General features: G+C 43.4%; 1 protein-coding gene and 1 non-coding gene across 5 annotated transcripts; both read right to left on the bottom strand.

Annotated features, from left to right (window-relative positions):
* Positions 1 to 313: 313 nt before the first annotated feature.
* On the bottom strand, positions 314 to 12,495 carry LOC120448014 (prominin-like protein). Of its 4 annotated transcripts, XM_039629736.2 has the most exons (15): positions 12,403 to 12,495; positions 11,578 to 11,761; positions 5,281 to 5,812; positions 5,072 to 5,219; positions 4,883 to 5,011; positions 4,638 to 4,825; positions 4,411 to 4,575; positions 4,215 to 4,345; positions 3,824 to 4,159; positions 3,656 to 3,765; positions 2,646 to 3,591; positions 2,446 to 2,585; positions 1,938 to 1,997; positions 1,671 to 1,844; positions 314 to 614 (listed from the first exon to the last, which is right to left on the bottom strand). In XM_039629736.2, the coding sequence occupies exons 3-15, from the start codon at positions 5,681 to 5,683 to the stop codon at positions 503 to 505; spliced, it is 3,042 nt and encodes a 1,013-aa protein (XP_039485670.1). In that variant the 5' UTR covers positions 5,684 to 5,812; positions 11,578 to 11,761; positions 12,403 to 12,495; the 3' UTR covers positions 314 to 502. The 4 variants fall into 4 exon arrangements, with proteins under 4 accessions (XP_039485670.1, XP_039485669.1, XP_039485673.1 ...); XM_039629735.2 differs by lacking the exon at positions 12,403 to 12,495 and having other exon boundaries at positions 11,578 to 11,972; XM_039629739.1 differs by lacking the exons at positions 1,938 to 1,997; positions 12,403 to 12,495 and having other exon boundaries at positions 11,578 to 11,972.
* Positions 6,621 to 6,693, bottom strand: Trnam-cau. Its single transcript has one exon. It is a non-coding gene; the product is annotated as a tRNA-Met (tRNA).
* Positions 12,496 to 12,825: the final 330 nt, after the last annotated feature.

Below are 12,825 nucleotides of genomic sequence, written 5' to 3'. Positions count from 1 at the left end.
GCCAACTTCTTCAAGGGACTCATCAGATCCGACGCCTGCCGCTCGACCCTCTGGCCCGGACTCCAGAGTTCATTAAATGCTCCCGGTTGGGACAAACCCCACAGGATTCGTCCGCTACATATCATCATATCGAATCGTGCTCGTCTTTTGGCAACATTTTTTAAAGTAACTATAAATGGGTGTTTGAGAATTTTCGCATTTGCTTTCTTGCTTCGGCCCGCACTTAAATATTTAACTATGCGTTCGTTATTCTCCAGCTTCCAGGTCAATGGCTGATCTCCTGGCCGGGCCAAAGTGATAACACACGTGATGCTACGATACTACTTAATTAAAATTATATAATTTCAGTTATTTTCGTTTAGGCCTTTAACTAAAAGTACAGTCTCAGTAGGGGGTATACATGTATGGAGGAAAAGGAGCCGTGGGCGTGGGGCGTGAGGCGTGAGGGTTCAAAATAAAATCATCCATGTTGCCACCTCTCGAACAAACCGCCTCCGTGCGTCTAATCCTGCTCGGAGGCACCCGGATAGTAGTAGGGCGGCGGACGCTCGTACTCCGAGGATGGCGGCGCAGCTGGGGGATTGTGGTATCGTGGTGGCTCGTGGTCCCAGTGCCTGTGGATTGCAGTTAAATCGAATTAGTCCAAGGGAAATATGCAGGGCGTATTAAATATTTATAGTGCGACCACTCACGCACAACACAGAAACAGAAACAAAAACACAGGAGGGCGCAGTAGCTGCGATTAATCAGATTAGTTGGTCAACATAGATCGAAACCCGATATGGAGTTAGTGGCACTTGGTCATGAGAAAGCGGGCATTTACCAGCGGGAGGCCATCGGTGGGCTTACTGGGAGGATAAGCTTTGAGTAATGCGCTGTCTGGGCTTGTCTGTTAAGAGATTGTGTCCAGAAGTGTCTTTAACTTTGGAGCAGCAATGTTCGCAAGCTCATCCAATAAGCAATACAAATTCAATACATAAACATTTAATTGTTCACCGACTTAAGACTGCATTTTTACAGAAGAGAAATAAACGTTTTGGAAAATTAAAATATTTAACAAAGCGCAAATGTTCTTTTACAACATTCACCAAAATTGAACAAATTGAAATTAAATTGGAAATAAAGAGTTCAGATTGCAGAGAAAACAGAGGGAACTAAGCAAATTTTAGGTAGGGGGTTTTTTCCAGTCTTTTCACAAACAGTCGGAAATGTATTCGAATCGAGGCTGTCGGGAAAGCACACCGATCGAGTCTTTCAAAAGGCACTTTACCGAGCAGAAACCAAAACCGCTTAGCATTCGGGCCATGCCTAAAAGAAACCATCTGCCGCCAATGCCTTTGGCCGAGTGCCATAGGTCACACCTTTAGCGCTAAATTAAACAAAATTAAAAATTAGCGTTATAGCGATTTAGCAGCGGTCTAAACGATCAAGGGAAACTGGATATCGATGCGGTCAAGCTAATTAATTCTCAATACAAGGCAGCTGCAAGGCATTCACTATGGTAAGATTCTATGGGGCGATTTGCTAAAAAGACTTTCGTAATAATCAAATATTTCTTTCAATACATTTTACTTAAGAAAGATCATTTCAGCAATTATAATGATAAGAAAGTCTTTTAGTTAGAGCAAAAAAGCAGGAGGAGGATTCGCTGGGTGGTGGAGTACACTTACGTTGGCGCCATGTCGTTGTAACGCATGCTGCTGCTGCCAGGAGCTCCATCGCCTCCGCCGCCACCACGATCGCCGCCAGAGCGGTTGCCCCGCGAGACGCTGGGCGAGGCGTCCTCAAAGTAATCCTGCTGCTCCCGTCGCCGCTCGTAGGCCTTGCGACGTTTCTTGGGAACGCTGGAAGTGGAGATGCAATGGGAGAGTGGGAAACAGGATTAGCGAAAGTGCTAGCCAGCAAAGAGAGAGAGAGGTGACAGGATGATCTCTTACTTAGCCAATGGTACATGTTCACGATCACGTTCGCTATAAGCATCGTACAGATAGTCGCTTCTGTGGGCGGGATGATGCGGGGTTAGCGGTGAAATGAGAAGAATGTGGACGGCTTAGTTATGGTGCAAACGCTGAATTTTTTTTTGTCGGTACATGCATACATTTATAAAACAAATGCTGAAAGTTAATTAGGTAAAATAAAGTCCAACCCAAGGTGTTAGTCTGTCTTGCGTTTGCTGGCGGAGAGATCGCGATCTGATTGCTTTAAGGCCACCTCAATCACATCCCAGGCAACTGCACCTGCTTCATCAGCTTGAATTACTTCCTCGCCACCGCCACCGCGGGTGTTTGAGCCCGCGGGGCAGGCGCAATAAGTCTGCTGTCCGCCGGAGCAGGCAACTACAGGCGGTGGCACATACGGAGCACCCGTGCAAATGGGACAGCTTTGGGTTAGGCGGTTTAGCGGGGATGCCTGAAAGCTAATGGTAGTGCAAGGAAGTCAACTCACCCGCCCTCGACCACTCCAGCGGCTCCTACGGTGGCCAGATAAGGGTAGATCTTCTTGTAGAGGCACATCAGGCGGTGGGCCACGAACAGAATGGGCAGGAAGAGCAGGGCGCACAGCAGTATGCCTACCCAGAATCCATTCTGCAAAAATAGTTGGCATTAAATGTCGAACCTTTTCATTTTAAAGAACTAATAACTCACAATGGGATCCACGATACGGTGACAAATCAAGTCGACGCCACGATAATAAATGTACGACAGGGGTGCACAGTGACCCACACTTTCGTTGGCCTCCTTTATAATCATATCGATGTAGTCGTCTATCATCTGGTCAATGGACTGCGTCAAATTGCTTCCTAGTGTATTGATATAGTCCTTGCCGCGCTTTTGGATGAACTCTTCTGAGTTAATGGCCGTGGCAGTGAGAATTTTAATTGTATTGGTAAAGTCATTGTTTTCGTACGAAATGAGCTCGTCAATCTTCTTTAGATTGGCCTTCATCTTTTCCACGAGGCTCGTAAGCTTCGGTACAAAATTGCGATAGAAGGCTTTGGTGTTGAGGCCCTCATTCCAGAATGACACCTTGGCCCAGCCGTATGCAGGGTATTCCAGATCGTTGGACAACTTGTACAGCTGCTCGGACAGGGCGTTCAGATTCATGGGCGTGAACTGGGTGCACAGACTAGGCAAGTACAGGGAGCTATGGTACTTCGCAAGCTTGCTGTCGCGCGCAGCGTTTAGCTCGTCACGTTCTTCCTGCGTCAGGAGTACCACGGGGGACAGATCCTCGTCGAAAACCTTGATCGAATCTGTATTTTCCTGTGCGTGTGTCATCACTTTTATGCGCGTCAGATCGTTGATATCATATATTTTATGCTGACGCATCATATCGAAAATGGTCTGATTGGCGTGGCAAGCCTTTATCGCACTTGACATTTTTAGTGGATGCATCACCTCCTTGGTAGATTCAGATGCCGGCAAGAAATGATTCAGATCTATGGACGCGTCCAGTTGCCTGAATATCGTGTTGTTCTCCTGATCCCTCAGTGGTGCACAGGCACCCTGGTACGTTACCATGCCCAGCATAAAGTAGAAAAGTCCAACCAGTGCGATGATGGAGAAAACACAGAATATCAGCAGAATGGCTCTGAAAGAAGTAACCATAATATATAAATAAGTCAGCAGAACAGAATAAGGTTTAAGCTACTCACAGAAGCAGGCAGGTGGCACCGGTGGACTTGCTGCAGCATTCATCACCATATCCAGTTCGTCGTCGCCCAAAGCAGCCGCACAGTAGAGCAAAGATCAGTATAAAAAGGACCTAAATGAAAATCCGATAGTTAAGGTTTTTTGGTTGAAATTCTGAAGGTTCGCCTTACCAGAAGAATGAGCAAGCACACAATCAGGCTGACTACGTTCCTATCGTGCCCATACCGATCGTAGACATCCTCAAATGACTTGGTCGAGTGCAGAGTTTTTATATGTATATCACTTAGTACTCCCTCGACAATGTTGCGCACATTTGTCGCCTGCTCTCGGAAGATCGTCCTGCCCTTCGTTAAATCCCGCATCATGGGAGGCACCACAAAGGACAGTTGCGTCTTCACCTTGTCGCTAACCTTCTTCAGACGCTCGAGTCCACGCTGAGGAATAGCGTAATACTTGTTTGCAACTATAGTCTCCATTCCCTCTACAAATTCTTTGGTGTTCGGGAGCTGAAAGACGTTTGGGTTATTATTTATGTTCGTACACATTGAATTCCAGTCATACATTGTCGAAATGCAAGCACTGCGAGGAATCAATGTGCTCGATATTGCTGCTAATCAGGAACTTCTGGCACATCTGCAGTTGGCAAAGATTGGCCACTGCAAAGTTGACATCTCGTTTAATGCCGCGGACGCCTAAAGTTGAATGAATATTTTTGTTATTATACTGCGGCCTTTTTGAGTATTTGACATGTCCTTACCATCTCTTAACTGCGAGCCATAGAAGCGCAGATCCTTCTCCATCTTCTCGACTTGCCTCATCAGCTCCAGAGCCTCGGGCATATTCTCTAATACTCGTTCCATTTCTGCCAGGGAATTACTCTCCGAAGTGTCGGAGAGATCCAAAAATATGTGACGATGGGCATCTAAGAAAAGCCACATATGTTAAATGGATAATCAAAGGAATGCAATCCATCAGTATTATTACGGGTTAATTGATCCAGCACATGAGTCTCCATCTCCTCGTAGTTGTTCATCATCAAATGGTAAACGTGATCAGAAACATCCTTCAAATAAGTGCAAGTGTCCTCGCTGCCGCGCTTCATTGTCTCGGAAGTCTCGGCAAAGCCGCTGTCAATCATTTTGTTGGTCACAAAGGCGATAATGATGCCAAAGCTGAAGAAGAAATATAATTGCAAATAAGGCTTCTCTTGGTTAAGTGCCTCCACTTACATCAGTCCGATGATGAGGATCAACAGACAGATGCCACAGCAGAAGCGCCGCTGAGCGTCTTGTTTACTGGTACATGGAGGACATCCCTGTCGACATCGTCGGCAGCAACAGAAGCAGCAATAGCAAACGCTGTAGATTATAAATATTGGTTATCTATGTTAGCTATGTTACTATGATCTTAACACTCACGCAATGAACGGTATGATAATAATGAGCAGCACGAGAATAAAAACCCAGATGAGAGCCAGCCAATAATGAGCCAGTAGATCCCGCCAGTCGTTCTCCTCCACCTTGGGACCCAGGCTCAAAGTGTCCGAATTCTTTACCACAATGTAACCTGCAATATTGAGAAAAATAAGTACTCCATTCATTACCTATCAAATGTGCGCTTTACTCACCCTCCGGTATGGGTTCCTCCCTATAAAGAATCTTGTCATATAGAAAGTGTGTAAAATTGAAAATGGGATTCATGGCCGACGTGGGTGGAGGTGGTGCCTTGGAGTAGTTGGTCGTCGGCCGGTATACGGTGTACTCGACTGGTGGCCAATGGGGCTGACCAAGCTGTTCGTGCGTGGTGCCATGGCCCACATATCCCTTGCGCCAGCTCCCGGGAGCATCATTATCCTGAGCGGTTGTGGGCCTGATCAGCGTGGCCAATGCGAAGCCGAATATGGCTACACTCAATCCACATATGGCCAGGTAGGCTATCTGTCGCCTACGTCGCTGTCGTCGCTTCCGGGATCGAATGGACTTCGACTTGACCGCGGCCAGAGGCTCCACTGTGGCAGCTACTTCACCCATGGCCGGCTGCTTTTCGTAGGACTTCCTGTTGCGGAGAAGCTTCCTCAAACTGACTAACGTGCTGAGCTGCTGCTCTTAATCGTGTTCTCTTCGGTGTAGTAGCCCACACCCATTTCACACGTCAGTGGCCTGCAATCAGAAGAATGGAATACAGGATTAATCAAGGAATTTGGTTTTAGTGTCTGCCAATAAATATATGATGATCTCAGCCCTAAGAGATATCTTCTATGTGTATCTTCACCGACACCTATCAAATTAATCTTTAATCTAAATTCCTTCCGTTTTTAAATGGAAATAGGTGAGACAAAGAAAATGCTAAATGAATTGGACTATTCGAGGACAGAACAGTGCTCACACCCTAATGCGGCAGTAGCATGTCCTCGTCCAATAAGAAATGCTTGGCCGGGGCAATAAAATATATTTGCTTCTTGGTGTGTCCAGGCAAATGGGGCATAATCCCAATCCAGGCATCGGATAGGATTGGTACCACATCGCAATGCGCACACAAACACACACCCAAAGGCAATCTCACATCCACTTGACATCAATTAAGGTCAATAAAAGCCGAGAAGATGACAATGGGTTGAGGCATTTGCTGCCCGAGAATGCAAACCACTGGCGATACAAAGGACTGAGCTTCGGCTTGGGCTTTGGCTTTGGCTTTGGCACATTGCACACAGTTGGCAGGTGTTATCTCTCCGTCGGGGAGGTGAAAGTCCCTTTGGCGTCGGTTGAATGCACTTGTCCGTAGATCATGAGTCACCAGCTATGCTCCGAAGCATTGCGTGCATGTGTCGCCCTTGCATAATTACCCAAATATCAAATTACTAGCTTAGAGAAATATTCCAAATAGGCAAAGCATTTGCAATAGCAAAAGGCGTTTGCAAAAAATATATATTTTAAAAGCAAAATATAAAAACAAAACAAAAAATGTACATGCCCCGAGTGAGGCTCGAACTCACGACCTTAAGATTATGAGACTTACGCGCTGCCAACTGCGCCATCGAGGCATGAACACGTTGCCGGCAAAAAGCAAGCTTGTGCCAAAGGTTCTTGTATGTACGAATCCTATCCGCATAAATAAATATTCTTACCTATGTTATGCAGGTACTTACATATGTATGTACATATAAACGAAATTATGTGTCTGCGACCTGTTTGTTTAAAATAATCAGATAAGGAACTTTGCGGTCTATTCTTATCGATGTCAAATCAGAAGCGTTATCTTGTTGAGGCCACTCGAAAAGCTGTGTATATCACATTAAAAAGAGACACATTTGATGTTTCAAGCGTTGTAAATCAATCAATATTTGATGTCACTATTAATGTCACTATTAAATGTGCACTTTAAATGTACTTCCACTAAAATGGTATCATAATGGGAAATTTTAAATTATTGTATTACTCCGATTTTGATCCGATTTACAACTATTTACATTATGGAACAGCGAATTGCTCTTTTGATTATACATATTTGAATATATAATATACGAGTGCACAGCATTGGTTGGAAATGGCACTTTTAATTTGCTTTTTATGTGGCTGTCACTAAGATGATTCTCGGAATTGCATTTTCTTTCTTTTATTCTATACCAGCAATTTGCTGATGGAGCCTTGGGTTTTTCCGAGCGCAGTGCCTACTCACTATCAACGTTGCTCATATTTCCAGCATAGATCCAAGAATACGAATGAGTGTGCTCATTTGATACCCGCCACTGGCAACTGTAAATTTATGGCCATCGAGGCGAGCAACAAGCAGCAGTTACATACACTCATCGACTGTCTTTGCACCACAACACAACAGCCATAGACAAAGAAATCGAAAAGTTTATTGAACTCTGTGGGCGAGTGGACAAGGGCTCGACGGCTCGACGGCTTTCCAAGGCATTATGCTTTATAGCCTAGCCCTTGCGCCCTGGCCCCGTCGTGCCCCCAAAAGAGCACAGAATGTAGTGTCGCAACACTATACGTATTTATATATAACACTAAACACATTCGGAGCACTGCAATGCCGCCTGCTTATCTCGAGGTTGCCCCTCTTTCGCTTTGCCCTGCTTACTTTCCGGAAAGAGCTGGATTACCAGACGTGTTGATGGCTGTGTAAAAATAGACGTTTGCTGCGAACTGCACCTGCTGACAGGGCTTAATGGCTGTCCCAAACAAGCAGACGACGAGTGTTTGGTGTCAATTGCGTATACGCCGCGTTGTCTGGCTGGGAGCGAACTAAAGACGCTGGAAAACCGATGCTCCATTTGCTGCTATGCTGCGTTGCCACCGCTACTGTGCAGAAAATTCTCTATACCCCCATGATGGGGCAGCCTTTGAACGGCCTTGACACGCGCTACGCTGCGGACTGCGAACCAGAAGCTGCTCCTGCCCAAAGTTTTCTGCCGTTCCCATACTGTAAACTCACTTGGAAGTGAACTCGCAGGACAATAATCGCAGATACTGGGTACCAAGCATAGCATAGCCAGAGGTCGCGTCTCCTCAGCGAATTAGGGACAACAAAACAATTTGCAGCCTCGGCTTTGCTGTAGGACATCATGGCCATCAGGAACATGCGCAGTACGCGGCTGCAAGGATGCTGCACTCCCTCGAACAGTGGGCGGAACAGGCAAACGCTCGGCAAGGCCACACGCAAAATGCCCTTAATTCCGGTCAGAGTTCAGTTTTACACAGTGGAAAAGGCAAATAATAAACCGCACTTTATAGTATCATTATAAACAAATATCTCCCACAGCTTTAAGAAATATAATCCCAAAACAGTTTGCGATTTTGAGCAACTGTTTCAAGTAAATACGATAGCATTTATATTCGCATATATCTAAACATTTGTTTTTAAGGCAGTTTTTGTATATAAACGATTACTATCAAACATGGAAGAAATTATAGAAACACCTTCTAAATAATTGCTAGGCATATATTGTAATTTTCCCACAAAATCATTTAATATGGAAAACTCAAAACTTTCCGGAAAATAAAAATTTAGCTATGGCATGCAGAAAAGTAAACAACTACAACAAGCTACCAATAACATTTTTATTATTATTTGGAAAATGGCTAGAACGCCAAAGCGAAGTATTGGCAGTAATCAGGTAATAATATGTAAACAATTCTAGGAATTTGAGAATCAAATCTTATAATTTGCCAACACCACGAGTGGTTTTTGAATTATCTAGACTTTTGAAAGTAACCAGATTCAGATACAGCTCTAATAAACTTGCTAGGTTCATCAACTTTACTGTCTATTTACAAACAAACAATACCACCAGAGCGATAAACGACCTACAATTCGCAATCTGTTAATTTGGAGAACAAACTTCGCCACAGAATGAATCAAAATAAACTAGATTATTCAGGCATTAACGAGCTGTTACGAATGCAATATTCCCATTGTCGTCAGTAGGTATCTCTCGTATCGTATCGTAATACAATTTCCCTTTTAGGTAATATGAGTCAACAGCTCGCAACAAAGGCAACAGTCCATTTCTTGCAATTGAATGGCTTTGTCTGTTCCAAAACCAGCTGATTGAATCCAACTGGTTTTTGCGCCAACAAGAGAAAGTTGACAAAGTTAAACAAACTTATTTGGCGATACCCGTATTGGGTCACAGGCACGGACCCATAGAACGGGTGGTCACTGTATCTGCGGAAACACCAAGTGCAAGGTACTTCAAAATCTGCTGGCGGCTAAGTCAGCAAAAAGTGGAATTCGAACACGATAAACTTAATGACGGCACCTGAGCGTCGTTTGCTTATGGCTTGTATAAACAAAAGAATTAAATACAAAGTGAAGGTTGCATTCATAACAACAATTTCCTCATCCATACAGAGCCACAATCAATGCCAGTCCCGAAGAAAAATGGCTGAGTGGTACATAAATATTTGAAAGAATTCCCATGAACGTAAATAATCTGCAGTTATTATTGCAATGTGTACTAGAATAAATAGGTTTTGTAATGACCAAGACAGCAATGACCTTTGCTGATAACTTGCAATAATAAACCATTTGTCAAATTAAAAACATTTCCTAGTAATGTTATAGTTAAACATATTCCTGCAATTATCAACTAATGCCGTTCTTAAGAACTCAGATAGTTCTATAAAATGGCTGCAATTAAGATGCTTTATATATAGACCAAATGAAGTAAATGACAGCAATGAACTTTACTGATTTACGAGACCGGAAAGAGTCAGAATCTGAGATAAAGAACGATGGCACAATGACCGCGAGTCATCTTCAAATTCCAAGTGGGCTATGTGTGAATAATCAGTTTATAAATATAAACTTTTCCCCAGAAAAGTGCAGCCAACTTTTTGACCGAATTAAGAGCACACACACTTTGCAGCATCTACATCTTTTCAATTCAAACCGCCTCCGCCAAGTGACATCCACATCGAATTTGGAACAGCCGGCGGGGAGGTGGAGGTGGAGTCCATGGACGGCGGTTCGAGGCGAAAGATATCGCAAGAGAACAGGTTGCCCTGCCGATGTAGTGATGTAGTGAAGTCGTGCCAAAGCAAAAACTCGTTTCTCGTCACTGACTCACTCCCCGATAAAAAGCGCAGAAAAATGGGCTAATCACACAAGCAGATACAAAGTAAACTTCTTTAGATGAAAACTGAACGAATCCAAACAAAGGAAGTCGGAGAAAAAGGGGCGGAAATGAACTGAAGAGTTACAAAAAAAAAAAAAAAAAAGGTGCAGACGATCGAGAAGTAGTTCGCTTCATTTATAGGAAGAAACGGAAGCCATGTACACTGACAGAAACTGACAGATGCTTACGTGCCCAAAGATGCATTATATCATCTCGATTCTCGGACGTTGAGTCAGCTTATTTGCTTAACGAATCTGATACGAAGGTTGGCTTATCCAATCGCTTATCATATTGCATACCTCTGATGAACTTGGCTCCATTTTCCGTTTGTTTTCGGCTTTCGAAGGCAGACCAGCGTCATAAGTTCTTCATTTGCGTTTTGAGTATTTGATTAATGATTGCAAACTCTGGGCTAATCTCTAAGTTTTCTTATAGATAAATATTGCTGTGTTTGTTACTGGCTTCTTATTATGTTAATACTTTTAGCTTGCATTTAGCATTCTACATATCTTGTTTATTAGTCCTATTTTGAGCAAGTGGCTTCATATTTAATTATTTATAACCGGACTTGTTATCATATTTGCATTTGTATATTTTTGGAATTTGTGAAATGTCATGCAAACCGCTTAGTCGCTTTTGCTTTAAATGTTTTTTCTAGCTTTAATCCTATCATAACTACAATCGCTTAGTGTTGAAAGTCATGTGACACTTTATTTATTTTGACTGTCATATCTTGGTTCTAATTTGGGCTCATATTTTGAATGAAATCAACAAATTCTTTTGCTTTGTCTAAAATGTGGAGCCTATTATTTATATTTTTTTATCGTAATCGCATGGAAAATTGCCTATTCAAGCGAAATCTATCATGTGGGATTTTTTTTAGAGTCTGCTTCCGAGTTCTTGCAAAGTGTGTGGCTGGGAAATGATAGAATAGACCCCGAAACTCTATAAATACACGGATTCCGCTCGGCTGGGTGTCGTTTCCATCACACGCACTTGTATCTTGTATCTCAGGTCAGGGATGTGTGGCACATATATGTATGTACATATAGTGTATATACATCTGCGGGAGTTCCTTTTTTGAGTGTTTTGTTTGGATGGAGCAATTAGTGCAGTGCCGCGTATTAATTATGCACACCACCAGGTGGGAATTCCGGGCGAGAAGGGTGGGTGAAGCATAAATTTGGAGACAGGAAGGGCGCTATAGCCACTAATTCGACACCGCAAATTGAATAACTCGCTTCGCGGGCTGGGTAAATTGAAATAAACAGAATAAATGAGACGACGGACACTCACCAACATCGACAACCGCCGCCTAAGCCAATTAAGCTGGCTGTTGGACTCGTCGGGCTTGTGAAAGATGATGCTGATGCGACGCGGCGTCCAAATCCAATTAGCCGTAGGATCCAGCGATCGGTCGCAGCTACTACAGACGTCCAGGCCCAGGCTCAGGTTCAGGCTCGTTTCCCCCCAACAGATGCTGGGAACAGATGAAGGGAAGCGGAGGATTATGTCGCCGGACTTTCAATAAAACACCCAATTTGGACAGCTATGAGTGCAATTTGTTCAACTTATAAAAATGCAATGCGACTGGACCGAGTAAAGTTGTCTTGGGCTTAACAAAACTAAAGGTCGTTCGTGTTAAATCGTGTAAAATTCCAATCGAATTTGGGTTATTATTAACAGATAAATCAAAACCGATGGGAAAGTTCGTTGAACAAAGAAACAAAAACACAACAAAATTAAGGTCGCTGGCGCAACGAGGATTTCCCACTTTCCCAGCTTCCAGTGGCCCTCTTGGCCCAATTGGAGTATTTCGTTACACGGCAAACATGGATATTTAATAATCCGAAGTTAATCTCTTTAAGCAATTTCAAATCGAGCACACACACACATGTTCTACATTTATATATATATATATAGTTGGCGTTGTTTTTGTATGTATCACAGCACTGCACCGCCCTTTCGAAACATTCTGCTCTTTGTTTGCCAGTTACACCTGGCGTTTGTTGTGATTTTCACTCGCTTTTCATATTTTCCCGTGGCAGTAGGCGTGGCCAATCGGGTTTCAGTCACGCGAAGGCACGCTCCATTCAGACTAGATCCGCCCCGGATGTTCACCTTTTTTATTCCAAATTTATCCGATCGAAAAACTTCGCATTTCAAAGAGTTCTGGACCAGTGTGACCGTGCGCGGAGCTCGTGAATACCCGTTTGTGGCTTAGAAAAATGCGCTAAAATATACCGAAATTAAATACTGAATGCATACCGGAAAAAACAGTCGCAGCCCTGGAAAAATATCTAAATAAACCGTTAACCGGAGACGCAAATCATAACCGGAAATTATTTTAAATTCAAATTTTTACGGAGTTCTATTCTTTTAACCGACACAATACAAAAGGAGTTACGATGATTGGAATAAGGATTCAGCACTTCCTTTAGTCCCCGTTTCAGTTTCCCCTCAAGACAAAAAGCCAACGTTGATCGTCCTGAATTTTTATTTTCCCACAAATTGGTTTCAATACTTAGCCTCTTCTTTGTTGCA

Source organism: Drosophila santomea, chromosome 3L (genome assembly GCF_016746245.2).
Source record: "Drosophila santomea strain STO CAGO 1482 chromosome 3L, Prin_Dsan_1.1, whole genome shotgun sequence".
NCBI classification, from domain to species: domain Eukaryota; kingdom Metazoa; phylum Arthropoda; class Insecta; order Diptera; family Drosophilidae; genus Drosophila; species Drosophila santomea.
Note: the sequence above shows the minus strand (reverse complement) of the source record. Positions and strands in the feature narration are given on the sequence as shown.